The sequence below is a fragment of the Schistosoma haematobium genome, chromosome ZW, assembly GCF_000699445.3.
Source record: "Schistosoma haematobium chromosome ZW, whole genome shotgun sequence".
Taxonomy (NCBI): Eukaryota; Metazoa; Platyhelminthes; class Trematoda; order Strigeidida; family Schistosomatidae; genus Schistosoma; species Schistosoma haematobium.
Genome location: NC_067195.1, coordinates 5,632,082 through 5,649,525, shown reverse-complemented (window position 1 = coordinate 5,649,525; position 17,444 = coordinate 5,632,082). Strand labels below are relative to the sequence as shown.

At 32.9% G+C, this 17,444-nt stretch overlaps 1 protein-coding gene across 1 annotated transcript; it reads right to left on the bottom strand.

The window, feature by feature from the left end:
* Nucleotides 1–2,324: 2,324 nt before the first annotated feature.
* On the bottom strand, nucleotides 2,325–14,066 carry MS3_00010283 (uncharacterized protein; the record flags this gene model as incomplete). Its single annotated transcript, XM_051218644.1, has 11 exons — nucleotides 2,325–2,489; nucleotides 3,541–3,624; nucleotides 6,130–6,278; nucleotides 8,289–8,384; nucleotides 9,491–9,560; nucleotides 10,233–10,288; nucleotides 11,626–11,667; nucleotides 13,162–13,269; nucleotides 13,667–13,736; nucleotides 13,793–13,885; nucleotides 13,923–14,066. The coding sequence occupies 11 exons, from the start codon at nucleotides 14,064–14,066 to the stop codon at nucleotides 2,325–2,327; spliced, it is 1,077 nt and encodes a 358-aa protein (XP_051070222.1).
* Nucleotides 14,067–17,444: the final 3,378 nt, after the last annotated feature.

Here is a 17,444-nt window from a genome sequence, read left to right as displayed (position 1 = left end):
CAGTGACCTAGAAACAATAATTCCAGGCAAAACTCAACATTGTGATCATTTGTCAGACAATCATACTTAGTGACAGTATTGTTTATTTAGAATGCGCGTTCTGGATTCCACTGCTAGCCACTTTCCATCTTTGCTTAAAATGCTTATGACGTAAGGCTATATCGAGGCCATCCGAACAGGATGCACGTATGCCAACATGAGACTGATCAATTGCAGTCCTAAATAACGATCGGAAGATACAAGTAAAACAATACCAATTGAATTTGAACTTCACCCCATTGCACAATCAGGTGGCCATCAGAAATCAGTAGCTAAGTGACTATCGTGATGGCGTTTGAAGCGAACGATACTGGCTTCGAGTCCCGGAGTGAGCATCACTTTGCGGTGCAGGTACATCCAACTGACGAGTTCCAAATAGGACGAAACATGCGTCCTGGATTCTACTGTTAGCCACTATCTATCTTTGTTTAAAAAGTTTGTGACTTAGGGCTATATCGAGTCAATCTGCTCAGAATACACATATATACCGACATGAGACTGATCAATTGCAGTTTAAAATACAACAACAATGGAAAGATACTATTAAAACAACACCAAGTGAATCTAAATAAGTTATGTTATTTTTTTATATTAAAAACATTGTTTCAGATATTCTAACCATCATTCATTTGTTTGTAGATAATTACTAAAGCAAATAATAGACACTAAGGGAGCATAACATATTGTTTCTTTCAAAAAGCAATAAAAATGTAGAACAAACAAGGGAATATAGATCTTATTATAAAATATAAGAATAAACAACTACATTGTCACCGATCAATATGAGACATAAAATACAATTGTTTATTCGGAAGTTTTATTGAAAATGTAGTAAAAAAAATGGGAAGGAATTCAGACGAAATGATAACTATTGAAAATTAGCTGTTACATTTCTGTTCAATATTGAGTTAAAAAGAAAACTAATATGGAATATATGGAAATTATGAATGTTGAATTTACATACTGAGTATTCGAATACTCATGTTTTGTATTGACTATGAGCATTTCGTTGCGAGAGAAAATTTATTTAATTTCAATTGTAATTTTAAATGTAGTATCATACATTTTGTTCCTTTAAGCATCTAAATCATATGTTACCTAAAAAACAAACAAGGAAACACAGTTACACTAAAATAAAGGCAGTTATTATTATTATTATCAGAAGGGGTTTTTTGGGGAGTTTAGTAATTTCATTAGTTGAAATCATGAGTCAATTGAAGCTAGACAACCATGGAAAACCTGGAAGCACTGGGCGGCCGTTTCGTCCCAGTATGGGACTCCTCGGCAATGCGCAATTCCGTGGATCTGTTGAAGTTAGACATTAACACCGTTGGATGTCGGTCCAGTGGTCTAATGTTTGAGCGCTCGCGCGCGAGAGTGATAGGTCCTGGGGTTCGAATCTCGCAGGGGGTATGATCGTGGATGCGCACTGCTGAGAAGTCGCATACTGGGACAAAACGGTCATCCAGTGCCTCCATGTTTTCCATGTTGGTTTAGCTTCGATTGACTCATGATTTCAACTATTGAAAATCTTATTATTATTCATCTTGTAGTTGTACTCATTGATAAATAGCAAACAATGTGAAGATCTAAAGTTTAATTTGGATAGTTACTATTAAATAAATATTCTAAGAGTGTTTTTTGGCCAGGTAATCCAATAACAGAGAAAATGAAAGATTTTGAACCGCAAATCCTTTGTGCCAAAATTCCTTCACAATAATCTGAATTTTTGTCTTCTCACAACAGAAAAAGGTCATTATGATCAAAGTTTTCACTAAGACTAATACGTTCCAATGATTGAATTGAATTAAGTTGTGCTTGTATAAAAAAAATACAACGGAAAATTGTAATGATTTACTGTTATATTTTCTACTACTCTTGGTCAATATTTCTCTTACAAAGCTGTTGACAACACATAAATATTCTAAAAATCAAATGGTCTAACTACGTAACTATATAGACACAATATTTAGGCTAGCATTACTGATTACACCCGCTTCAGTAGGCAAACAAATGCAACTCATTCACTTAGCAGTCATTTGTAGTTACATGTAAAACTTAAAAAGTTCAGTTGTCTAATCCCAACATAAGAATAGATAATATTATTCTACTGTGCAAATAAGCGCTACGGAATATATGAAGACTGTCACAATTGGCATCAACTGTTGTTTGTTCACACATGATCTTCATATGTTTGTAAATATTGAGTGTTGTTTAGAAATCATAATAACTGAAACTTAAAGTTAACATAAATGCTCAAACAGTAATAAAAATGAAATCGTATGTTAAATACGTACCTTTAATAATCGTAACCGGATTAGAATTAATCTAACAAAATAAATACTAAATATAATGAACAGAATTAAAAGTGGTATCACAAAAAACAAGTATGTATACGAATTGGAAATTTGCTTTCCTTCAGAAAAATTGGGCGGAATTGAAAAAGAAATCTAAAATGAGAAAAAAGCAATCAGTGTGAAAAGTGTATTGTTGTTAAGGAATAAAATAGAAACACTAAAACCGTGTGAATGCATGTGAACTGTCAGAGCTCGGTAAAATATCACAGAGATTACACATTCATATGATGATCACCATACCAAACAATCATTCATTAAATTGACTACAAGTTGATCGTTGAGTGCATCAACAATGCACAAGAATTCAACTACCTTACAAAACCCATATTGAACGGAACATCAATTCAGTTATTCAGTGTTGCTTGCTTGCTGCTATTTGTTCAGTGTTGTCATATATGAGATTACACTCGTATTTGATTAGATAATCGAAACGAATACAACACTTTCGTTTCATTGCTTCCAAACAAACGCCTGTCAACAAATACAAGTGGCAATAAATGTTTCATCGAATATGAAAATTGGCAGTCTGAAACAAATTAACATTAGAAACAAAGTGTCAAACTGAAAACTACTTACATTATTCACATTCGTGGTTTGTACAGCAGATTCTCTTATTCCCTTTGGTGTTAAATTTTGTGGACGTTGAGGTTGAGAAATATTCTGAAAAATGATACAATGAATGCAATATGAAATGTCAAATGTGTACAATGAATTGTTTGTTCATTCGACATTGCTGTGAGTATCAGTAAACGAACAGAATCCGGTAAAATGTAACGTAAATTACATATTCACATGGTGATCACCATACAAAACAATCATTCATTAAATTGACTACAAGTTGATCGTTGAGTGCATCAACAATGCACAAGAATTCAACTACCTTACAAAACCCATATTGAATGGAACATCAATTCAGTTATTCAGTGTTGCTTGCTTGCTGCTATTTGTTCAGTGTTGTCATATATGAGATTACACTCGTATTTGATTAGATAATCGAAACGAATACAACGCTTTCGTTTCATTGCTTCCAAACAAACGCCTGTCAACAAATACAAGTGGCAATAAATGTTTCATCGAATATGAAAATTGGCAGTCTGAAACAAATTAACATTAGAAACAAAGTGTCAAACTGAAAACTACTTACATTATTCACATTCGTGGTTTGTACAGCAGATTCTCTTATTCCCTTTGGTGTTAAATTTTGTGGACGTTGAGGTTGAGAAATATTCTGAAAAATGATACAATGAATGCAATATGAAATGTCAAATGTGTACAATGAATTGTTTGTTCATTCGACATTGCTGTGAGTATCAGTAAACGAACAGAATCCGGTAAAATGTAACGTAAATTACATATTCACATGGTGATCACCATACAAAACAATCATTCATTAAATTGACTACAAGTTGGTCGTTGAGTGCATCAACAATGCACAAGAATTCAACTACCTTACAAAACCCATATTGAATGGAACATCAATTCAGTTATTCAGTGTTGCTTGCTTGCTGCTATTTGTTCAGTGTTGTCATATATGAGATTACACTCGTATTTGATTAGATAATCGAAACGAATACAACACTTTCGTTTCATTGCTTCCAAACAAACGCCTGTCAACAAATACAAGTGGCAATAAATGTTTCATCGAATATGAAAATTGGCAGTCTGAAACAAATTAACATTAGAAACAAAGTGTCAAACTGAAAACTACTTACATTATTCACATTCGTGGTTTGTACAGCAGATTCTCTTATTCCCTTTGGTGTTAAATTTTGTGGACGTTGAGGTTGAGAAATATTCTGAAAAATGATACAATGAATGCAATATGAAATGTCAAATGTGTACAATGAATTGTTTGTTCATTCGACATTGCTGTGAGTATCAGTAAACGAACAGAATCCGGTAAAATGTAACGTAAATTACATATTCACATGGTGATCACCATACAAAACAATCATTCATTAAATTGACTACAAGTTGATCGTTGAGTGCATCAACAATGCACAAGAATTCAACTACCTTACAAAACCCATATTGAATGGAACATCAATTCAGTTATTCAGTGTTGCTTGCTTGCTGCTATTTGTTCAGTGTTGTCATATATGAGATTACACTCGTATTTGATTAGATAATCGAAACGAATACAACACTTTCGTTTCATTGCTTCCAAACAAACGCCTGTCAACAAATACAAGTGGCAATAAATGTCTCATCGAGTGTGTAAATTGGCAATGTGAAACTATGAAGTATTGCAAACAAAGTGTCAAATTGAAAACTACTTACATTATTCTCAGTCGTGGTTAGTAGAACAGATTCTCTCAAACCCTTTGATGTTGAATTTCGCCTACATTGATTCTGAGAATTGTTCTGAAAAATGCAACAATGAATGCATTATGAAATGTCAAATGTGTACAATGAATTGTTTGTTCATTCGACATTGCTGTGAGTATCAGTAAACGAACAGAATCCGGTAAAATGTAACGTAAATTACATATTCACATGGTGATCACCATACAAAACAATCATTCATTAAATTGACTACAAGTTGGTCGTTGAGTGCATCAACAATGCACACGAACTCAACTAACTTACAAGTCTCATACTGAATGGAACGTCCATTCCACTGTTCGCCAACATCTAGATTTGTGGGATACGAGTAAGTGAAGCGATGATCAATTCCTAGTGAGTATATGTGCCAACATAGACTGATTAGATGCGGTCGTGAAAATCATCATCGCAAAATTACTGGACCTCACCGATTTCACAAACACGCTTCACAATTTCCCCAGCCTCCACGATCACCACTAAAACGCAACATTTCTACACTTTTCAAAACTCATCATTGTTCACAATACTCCCTGTGGCTGATGTACACATGTGAGAGCCAAGGTATCCACATCGCTTGCGAATGGCTGCACAATCAATCAAGTGATCAACTCAGATATTTCGGATCATGCAAGTCATGTTTCACTGCTTGCTGCTATTTGTTCAGTGTTGTCATATATGAGATTACACTCGTATTTGATTAGATAATCGAAACGAATACAACGCTTTCGTTTCATTGCTTCCAAACAAACGCCTGTCAACAAATACAAGTGGCAATAAATGTTTCATCGAATATGAAAATTGGCAGTCTGAAACAAATTAACATTAGAAACAAAGTGTCAAACTGAAAACTACTTACATTATTCACATTCGTGGTTTGTACAGCAGATTCTCTTATTCCCTTTGGTGTTAAATTTTGTGGACGTTGAGGTTGAGAAATATTCTGAAAAATGATACAATGAATGCAATATGAAATGTCAAATGTGTACAATGAATTGTTTGTTCATTCGACATTGCTGTGAGTATCAGTAAACGAACAGAATCCGGTAAAATGTAACGTAAATTACATATTCACATGGTGATCACCATACAAAACAATCATTCATTAAATTGACTACAAGTTGGTCGTTGAGTGCATCAACAATGCACAAGAATTCAACTACCTTACAAAACCCATATTGAATGGAACATCAATTCAATTATTCAGTGTTGTTCAGTGTTTTCATGAATGAGACTACATTCGTGTTTGATTGAATAATGACAACCAATACAACACTTTCATTTCATCGCTTCCATATAAGCGCCTGTCAATTTATATTCGTATAAATCAAATTTCCGATTTGCAGTGTCCATTTTCATTATTTAACTTATAATTATCTAAGCCATCCTTTCATGATTCAAAATCACCTACATTTGCATCGCAACCGTTCTTCATCCATATATCTGCATGATAATCACGGCCATTACTGCATTTTTCAATCATTGAACACCAGTAACACTGAGATTCAGCTCTATTTGTATTTATGCATAAATCTTTAGTATTATGTATGTCGCAAACGTCTGCAAATAAAATGAGATGAGTGTGTTAGAATTTTTGTGACAAGAACCAAATTTTGTACGTTATGGTGAATTTAAACAGAAAATGTGATCCCGATTTATTTGTTGTACTCAGTTTATTCTTTATCTTTTAAAATTACTCAGACTTCACAATAGCTTATGTCAGTCAACTCATTTAGAGTTATCATTTGTCTTCGACTTCAACTCAGTATATGATATAAGAAAGGTGTGCATTAAGTTTCATCAGTTGTGAAGCCTTTGCAAAAGTTTATTAGTACTTCGAAGATACATGCTGTTATTAATGTTGGCAAACATTATTTATAGTTGATGATGTTGGTAAGCTGTGATATAAAGAGTTATTGTTTGTTTCAAAAGTTTAGGAAATCACATTCATCGGTTTGTTTAAGAATACTAGATTCGTGTGAGATTAATGTCATACTGCGAATTCGTAGCCATAGTATAACTCCATAATTAGTGTGAATATAACTTAAATAAACAACATTACGTTGAATGTCGAACATCCTTAATGCATTTGACAACCGAGTGTTTGACTTTTAATAATCATCCAAATTTAATGCATTATTGCTACTTCAGATTTAACTAGAGGAAACATATCATACCATGGTTAAAATCTCGTTGATTTCACATTTCCCCGTTTTGATGGTAAGTATGTGATTGAATTATCAAGACATTCTGTAGTGTGGCTTATTATGTTAAGCCCATATATCTTATTCTAGCTTTCGGACAGGCCAATCTATACATTCTACTTGAGTCACATTTTGACCTTGTTAATTATTCGCTTATCAACCTTGACTGTTTTTATATGACCGCATACGTGTGTGCCCTTCTTATCCTATTCACATTACATGACCTTAACTTATTTTCGTGTGACTAGAAATATTGATTAACGATTGACTACATGGTGTTAGCTTATCCGCCATCTCCATTGAGCGTCGTTTTGCTTCGCTCTATTCCATTTGCTTCTCCGATATTTTATCTGGATCAAAGATTGTATGGAATATACGTATTCGAAATTTATTCTCGCATTTGAATTATTTAATTCCGTTATTGACTAACGCGATTTAAGTCGATGATTATATACGAGGATAGGCGACATATATATTTCAATAACAATCATTCATACGATCTACTTGGAGTCAAATCGCAAAATATTAGTGATAGAACAGTGCATTTCAAGTTATATCGACTTTCGCTTGAAGTTGTTTCTGTATGATTCCCAATGAGCATATTCTAGGTTTTTTGAGTAGTCACTTCACACACCAGATTGAATAAAGAAACGACACACTATAGTCCTTATGGGATATTTTATCCACAGAGGGTTCAAGAGCATCTCAACAAACATGCTGTCAATAAATGAGCATGTCATTTGCTCTGATGCCAAGTAATTATCATAGAAATTTCGAAATTCGTGTAACTACCTTGTGAATGGGATGGTATTCTCAGTTTCTCAATTCATATACTCATCATTAACTACATTTTACTTTGGTACACTAGTTTCTTCAAGTATATTGACATCATGAAAATATCTATCGAATTTGATATATGATATTTCCTTCAGTATGATTGGCTTCTATCTATATGATAAAGTACAGGTTTTTAGAGTCCAGTCTGTGATCCAAGGTACTATGAAATACATCGAATGCTTCTGTGATCACAACACCTCATGGAAATTCAATACTACACGAAATCAGTGAAAACTGAACAGAATTGGTCATTTTCGTAAAATTATCGACTAGCTACTAGTTAATTAATTTATCCACCGTTTTGTAAGATTCCGATGAAGTAAATCATATCGAAGTGGACCATTCAACAACTATGCAGGACATCACAAAATGATTTTAAATATCCTAGAATGAGAAGAAATAATACTGCTACTAAACCGAAAGAATGGATGCCATTTAGTCATCTGACATAACTACATAAATCAAATGAGTCTTATATGAAAGAGGTTAGTGTGACTGAGGATCGATTATATCATGATATCAAACTCACCTGACATAGGTTCGAACTCCACTAATGTGCCATCTTCGATTAAGGACTCATGAGTTAATATGGCGCTGTATTCTTTTTTTATAGGAGTAGGGTGCGCTAGTAATTATGAAAAAAAGTTCTGTTAAATTTTTGATTTCTGTAAGTGAGATATTAATGCAATCATGTTCAAATCATTACAGATAAATTCACATTTTATATCAATAATCGTCTTTATTAATGTTTCAAGTATGCGGATTCAACAATACATTTTTGACGAGAACTTACATTTCTAAATCGTATGTCTAACACATAATTGATGAAACACTACTCGCTATCTAAACATGCTGTAGAAAAAGATTTTCATGGACAGAGTTCGGGGTTTAAACAAGACACAGTTAAATCAGCATTATCTGACTACTGTATATTCTCCAACACTAGTGCCAAAACTCCGTTTCGTAAGACAGGTATCTCTTAGCATAGATAAGTAGTTTGGCTGAGATTATACTGAGTTGTGAAATAGATAAATAAATATCTTGAATAGTGAATATGATGTCCGACTGTCTGTCTGACATGACCGTGACGATCAAATCAAATGTAAGAAAGATATGCAGGTGGCTGCCGAGCTACCATAAGTGAATGGAATATTCATATTTCCAAAAATTTTTCCTATTTGTTCTGATCTGGACTAAATCAATAATGTATATGTATAAAGATGTGTGCTCATGACTTATGTATGTACTCATTCACCCATTTGCACTGCAGTTATCTACACGATGTTGATTATCTTATTCTCTTTGGTTGAGCATAAACTGGGAGACTTGTTTCATGAAGGACTCAGACGAGAGAATGTGAAACTCTCTGATGACAATACATGACAACAGAATCTAACGAAGAAAAGCAATTCGATACAGAGTTGATATCGTCAGAATAGCCCAAATCGTCTTTTTTCAAACAAAATGTTGACGATCATCGGATCCATCACATACTATCGTCCAGTTTGATCTACTCAATTTAAGTTGTTCCATTTTGTGTTGTCATCAGTCGAATAAACAAACAGTGTCGTGGTACTTGGATGTTGATTATGAATAAGCCACATCATTTCACGGTTGTTTGGAAATATGGCTCGTTGAATTTCGTACGAACTCACTCATCCATAGATCAAGAAAATAGATTCTGTTATCAGTTATAACAAATCTTCTTTAACTACTCTGAATGTTCCTTACTGGAATGACTGCACCATAATCCATTGTTCATCATCGGCCATAACAAAATTTCTTTAATGTTATCAGGTATCTGAAAAGGAATTGTGGAAATTTGTGTTAGAGACTTCAGACATACAATCTTATATATTGAAGTTAGTTCTACTCACAGAGTATTGAAATTACCTTTTCATTTCAAACAGGAACATCAACTAAAGATTCAGCGAGATATAAATGAAATTACTTAACTTACAAAAGCTATCTAGTTAGGAAATGGAGACGGTGTTTTGAACGAAAAACAACCTAATCAACTATGTTTAACTAATTATGCATTGAAACGTAGTTGACATTTTGATCATTGAATAGCTCGAAAACTTTTAACAGAAGAATAATGCCTGGTTCATATAAGGAGGAACACATCTGACATCCTGCATCAGTGTTTCATAATAACTATTAAATGTTCACTGATTCACAACTTGTAGCATCACATCTTTGCTTCTAGAGATAATAGAATACTTCAAATTAGTATAAAGCGATTTTCTCTTTATTTCTATATGTTATTGTTTAAATCTACCATTAGTTTACTTGAGTGTGTTGTATTGGAAATCGTATGTCACTGAAAGTGTTTATTTACTATAGAATTGATGATGTACTCAAATCATATGTAATGTATTTTGATAAGGATAACAATTTGTAATACAAAAGACATTAAGATAAACTGATGTACTTGAATTAACTTTATGGCTGATTCAATTATTAAACTGACCTTCTCGTAGTAAAAAGATATCTTCCCATTTCGATAAATATAACAATTCGCTTTAACTGTAATGTATACAAGCAAATTACTAAGGGTTTATGTTATGAGTATGAAAATTCATGATTATGTGATTATGTTGAATGTAATACTCTATAGATTGTTTATGAAATGATTACATGTCATAACATTTTCTGTGGTATGTTCCACTTATTATGTTAGTAATATACGTAGTCCAACAATTCGTATTACGTATTAGTTTATCAATTAAAACCAAAGCCTATCAGACTTTGTAAGGAATCTATTAGTTGAAGTTATATTATCATTCGCTGAATATATTTCATACATATTCGTGAAATAATCAGTTATCAGTGGTAACGTCTCTGACTATGAAGCTGGGTGACACGGGATCAAATCTGTCAGGGAGCACCAGTTCCCTCAAGATTACACCTTGCTGACAAGTGCCAAGTAGCCCGAAACTCCAACCACCATCTTATCTCAACATAGTGCACGCAGTGTTGAGTGACCTAGACTGGTGGCCACATTGCAACTTGAACGATAGCATTCAATCTGCACTAAGAATGACTTGACACACATGACATTGCTCACCACCCAGTGATCAATCAATTGTGAATCATTTATCACCGTACAAGATTATTCGGGCATTGTAATATGAACTATGATGAATTGCTTTGTCACATAGAACAGTTAAAAGGTCTCATTATATAAATATATAAATTTTCCAATCGTTTAATTAACTTTGTTAATATAATCAACATAAATACTGTATACATTGATGGTTTTTTGATGCAAACATGTTTCCTTATAAAAATAGTGTTTTTGTGATTTGGGTTACTTATATCCATATAAGTAGTATATAACAGTGATCAGGCATTGAACGTATTTCAGCAGAAGATCGATAAGGAAAGAACGGAAGCGGAACACAGTTGATATGAAAATGCATGAATAATGAAATCTGAGACAATAGACTGATATTTGCAAAAGGAACAGTGAAGTTTGAGACGATTGCAAATTAACGATTTACTACATAGTTCTCAAACTTAAGTGAGATGCTCTGTAAGTTTGTATTAAATCCATTCGATTGTCCCCATTCGTGTTCTTGTTTACTGCATTTTCATCAAATCCCACTTCCATATTCATGGTTTGATATATCTATAGTTAACTGGTATATGCACTTAGAATCCATATTCCTTTTTATTTACAATAACCGATTTGAATGTTTCGCTGTTTTTACTGAAGTTAACAAACGATGGTTTACTTCTATTAAGAGACAGTATGATTTCCTCATTTCTGTATACAGAACAGAATAGTTTAAACGAATAAATCGAGTGTAATTAAAATAACTGAATAAGTATATTACAAAATCTATACATAATATGATTACCATTATATATCTCAGACACAAATTTGATAACGACGACTTTCTCTGAAGTAATGCAAACAGATTAAGTATATAAATATATATGCCCGAATAAATTTCACAAAGGGTTATTATTTCCACTATCGCATTCATAAACAAAGCAACTGACTTCAACGAGGTAATTATAAAGTGTCGACCTGGTTGAATATCTGAGCTACCTGTTACTGCCATTTAGATATTTCAACAAGTTATCTGTTTTCTTGTTTGTTTTTAACACATCATTATGCCTATTAGTCTCATAACTTATTCTGGTGCGTTTGTGAAAAATTTACGACATTCCGCTGTACAAGTTACAAAAGAGCACAATCATAGACATCCTGGATGCTGGCAATATGCATTGAAAAGAATATACATTATTCAGATGTTGATTTCTGAACTGCTAACATCTAACTAGCGACCACTCAATATTTATTGTAAGGATAGATCAAGAAATCAGAAAGGCAAACTTGTTGAAATACTTTATGCTGAGGATTCTTAATTGTACCAAAAATATAATATTAAATAAAGCCGCTAATGATAATAATAAAACTATTTCCTTCGTGTGTTCAATGTATCAGTTGAACCAAACGATGATAAAGTTGTTATTCTGGTATGCCGATTCTAGGATCTAAAGTTCATATGACACTCGCTAACATCTGGAAAATAATAAAGCCTAATAGTTCTCTCAAAACAGGCAGTATCAAGTTTTCATTGAAGTACAGTTTGGATACTTTTACTTTAGTTTTGGAGGACCTTCGGATTGTCAAACTACAGTTAGTTAACAATTTTTTCCAGAAAAGTTATGTTAATTATCTGAAACTCAATACTGTCGACTGAAATGAAGTTAAAAAATACTTCGAATTGAGATAGCAGTCAAAGTGTATTGGATTAGGTAAACCACATAGGATCAATCAACCAATCTTTATCAATTAATAATTCCCTGATTTGGAAGGAACAAGGCGTCACGTTTCATACACATACGAGTATGGTTACCAAAGGAAGTTTCGAATATCTAATGGTTGATAGATAGTTGATACGTTACCGCAACTCCAAAACTACAGTGGTTAATGAGCTAAGTAAAAAACAAACAATGTTATTGATCAAATCTTCACTTTTCATCACTAATAAAAACCTACTCACTACATGAACCCAACCTATAGTGCCTCACTGATCTGTGATCACTTAAATTCCCCACATTAATCTAGAAGTGATATTATAGTAAAATAGCTTATGTCCTGTGACTACGAAATATGTAACTTTAAAATTGATAATAAAATGGTTCGATCTTTTTATTGCCTTACATCATGTAGTTTCTGATTATTTCAAAGTTAATATCTGCCGTATTTTACATTTTACGTAACAGCAGTAACTAGCAATCAACTTAAATTGATCCTGAATTACACAAAAAGGTTGAAGAAAACGAAATAATTCCTAATGTTCTAACGGTTCTATTGTATTTGCAAACTCAGGTATTTTAATTGAACATGTAAAATATATTTTAAAAAAATGGAAATGACTCACCATTATTTCCAATCTCTACTTGAAATCTTGTATCACCACGAATTAAAAGCATTGTGATGAACCCAATCTTAGGGTATTCATCATTTGAATGCTTTAAAGTGATGAAACCTTTTTAATAAATAAAACAAGATAAATATCAGATGGGTTTTGTGGATATTATAGTAATTTCAATGGTTAAGATCATGAGTCAGTTGAAGCTAGACCACCATGGAAAATCTGGAAGCCAATGAACGGCCGTTTCCAGATTTTCCATGGTGGTCTAGCTTCAACTGACTCATGATCTTAACCATTGAAAACAAGATAAATTGATTTTTATTATTTTGTAAATGATGGACAAATTTTCAAATATTTATAAACTAAGTTAAATTGTAACCATATTGTTATGAAATCTGAAACTATAAACAACTTTTAATAGAATCAGAGATGTCAAACACAGAGAATGAAATTGATTATATGAACCTACATGTAAATAGCCAAATTGACTAATTGAAATCAATTTACTTACCATCAATTCCTATAGAGATATTCTCATAGGGCATACCATAAAATTTGATTATGAAGGATGGTTTGAAAATCTAAAATCATATCCATATTGATATTATACTCTTCTTACAATATATATATCACTTACTTCAACATAATCATTGATTTGACGAAAAGTTACATCAACAATTGGAAGAGGTTGATTATAACGTATTACTTGTGAGTAATAATAACGATCAAACTATTGATATGTATAGACAATACTACTATTTTCCTACCTTTGAATATGTATCACTGCATATAATCGTTTTTTGATCATTATTAGATTGAAGATTTAGTTTATCACAAGGTACATGATCTCCATAAATTTTCAATAGTGAATTATTAACCAGATAGATAATCACCAGTAGACTTGGAAGCATTTTCTATCTACAATAAACGTAATGAATATATGTATAGAATAAGTGAACTATATAGTAACTTGGATGAACTATATATATTGATCATTAAAATACAAAATAAAATAACTTGGATATTTAATTGAATAACAACAAGAACAACGATGACGACGACAATAAGAACAACAACATAAAAAAAAATTGATCACCTAATTCTAATTAGATAATTAGAAAGGATAAATAGCAGGAGAAAAGAACAACTATTCAAAGTAACCTTCTTTAATTAGAGAATAAATATCTAATAGGATTAATGAAAAATTAAAAAAAAAACAATGAAAAACAGATATGATTGAAACTAAGAAGTTAACAGAAAGAATCTTACAGACAGAAAATATTTCAAAATATAAAGAAAAAAGGTTAAAAGAACAACTGAAAAACAACAACAACATTTCAGTAGTTGGGATCATGAGTCATTTGAAGCTAGACCACCATGGAAAACCTGAAAGGACTGGATGCCTGTTTCGTCCTATTGTGAGGCACCTCAGCAGTGCGTTTATTCAAGACCACGCCTCACTGGATTCGAACACAGGATCTATGAGTCTTGCGCGTGAGCGTTTAACCACCAGACAAATGAGCCGGCCAGCATCTAACGGTGTTAATGTCTAACTTCAACTAATCCACGAAATTGAGCGACACATCCACCATTGTCATCAGTAAGAAAAGCTATACAATTGTCAAATCATGGTATCTCACGTTGATGTTGTAGAAGGTTCTGTCAGGTTGCAATTGTACAGAGTCTCTTCGGTTTGTTTGTAGCCTCAAAAGGGTTCATCTTGTTTTTTGAGGCCATCTGATAAAGCTCCAATATTTTTAAGTCAACTGTTTGATTAGTACAGTTGATTTCACTTACCTCAAAAAACAATAAGGTCTTCAGTTTACTGTTTCATTTGTTACAGTTACTGACTGTTTTTTATTCACACAAGGGAACAAAGAAAAAATCCTGTGTAGGTCAATGGGTCTCTTTTCAATGCTAATTCAGTCCATTTCTGCTTGACAATCTGTTGGTGAACAGTTAAAGTAAACTGCACAACCATAAGAGGTAAGTGTAAATTGTTAAGACTAGAGTGAAGTAATCACAATGAATTATTGTCAACTGATAGACGATTTGGAAAACCGCTGTAGTTAATTAATAATTTATTTATTTAATAATAATAATAGTTCAAAGGGTACGGAAATTTTCAATAATCCATGAACCTGTTAAAGTGTTCCATCTACCTGTCTAAAAAGTTATTCAGTATGAAATGAAAAATAAACAATTCAATGTATGATCTACATTTAAGTTGTTTTAGTTGATACTTAGTCCTGGTGGCAGCCATATTGGTTTGTTCCTCCTTTTGATTGTGTTGCTTGTATTGACTGGAATTGTGCACTTTTGATTGTGAATTGAAGCAATCTTCCAGAATTGAAAACACTCTATGTTTTAACGCAATCGAATATCATCTTTCGAACAAATCCGTACGCGATCTATCCAGAAAGTATAAAAAAAGCGTTTATTTGTTGCGCTTGGTAATTCTCTTACATTCTTTATCAACTTGTTTGCTTATTGTAATTTAGATTTGATTACTGCTTGAACAGTTATTGGTTGAGTAACAGGGTGGTAATATTTGTTTAGGTAATAATGTACGTTTATATTTATAATAAAATCTAGAACCGTCATTCACCTAATTACCTTGTTTTGGTTTCAACTGGGCAATAGACCGTGTCTAAATTACCTAGACAACTGTTCGTCAATCCAAACCTTAGTTTAAATTTTACATTCAATACTATCCTCACTCTTAATCTCCCCAAAAACATTCTTGATTATGATCAAGTCGACCATTCATCATATATTTGTCGTATAATAATGTGAGTCAAGTTATTAATGATCACAATGGAGAGAAAGGTGAAACCAGCACTAAGACTATGTGTAGCAAGATACAAAATTGGAGTTGTTATCATTCGATCGTGTAACCAAACTTCATTTACCTTTAGTATTTCTCTCCTCACTGGTTGTGAGTTATACCAGTGACGAACACAAAGATAACACATGAATTCTCGAATGTTCCAAGCTTTCCTGTGCAGTCTCTATTTTTTTCAGTTTTTTGGACATTGTATGCAGTTTGCAAAGATATTGTGAATACGTGACTAAATTAGATCAGATGTTTAGCAACGTCATTTCAGTCTGATTCACATCCATCTTACCAGAAATATCGTATTACATTTTTTCATCCACAGGATAATCATATTCCACATGTCTCCCTCATCAGCTATGTTCACGTTGCTGAAGCAAGTTATATTTTGTACAGCGAAGTAACCTCTATTTATCAATTGAGAAGTTTCATCAATTATGTGGAAATGTACCTTTTTTTCTCTGTATTCCACTATATAAAGAATAGGTATCATTGACTGTTTGACATATAGATAGTGAAATGGGTTTCGCTTTATTGTATTTTGCATGGTTACATTGATTTACTATCGAACTCGTCATATTATTGTTTTCTAACAAGGAATGGATCTCACCATGTGACACTTTGACACATTAGGTAAATTAAGTGTTGCAACCGTATAAAAGGCAGCATAAAATGAGAAAATTGTTTTCCTAAATTTCATCATCGGAGAATAGATTAGAATTGTAATGGAAAATATGCGTAAAGCAGATGTTCGTGTTTTTATACAGTATTCAGTAGACACTTTAGATGAGAGTGTAAACTATTGTGTTCATGTCGAAATGATAATGACAGATTGATGTATCGAATGAGGTGTGAACGTGATGATCCTCACCTATGGGTCCTAGTACTGAACATGTCATGTTACTGGATTGAGTTCACTTCTGTAGATAAAGAGATGGTGAAATGAGAATGTCCAGATGTCATGTTATCAACACTTGAATTCATGTTGGCTACTAATCCGTGATATTTGATTACTGATGGTTGGTCTTACAAATATGATGACTTTATTGAATCTGGTCCGAGCTTAATACAGAGTTTCGTCATATCCAACAGAAGACGTCTTTCTGCAATTAGACATGGACACAGAATCAAGAGTTATATCGTCGAAAGTAACCCATTCTGTTTCGGATCACTTCACGATATGATCGCATTCTTTGCTCCTATAGACTCACATATTTGTCAAACAAACATAGATATAAATGGGCAGCTTAAGCAAAAGAATTCGTTGACAATAAGCATTCCTCGTTGAATTCCATTTATTCTCGGTCAATGCGGGTACTTGGATTGAATAAATTTTGGTTGTCAATAATAATCAAAGGTTCATTCATAGTTGCTTACACCATTTTATTTGATCACGTACATACGCAATTAGAAAATAACACATATTGATTGAAAACCTCGATATCAGGCTTAC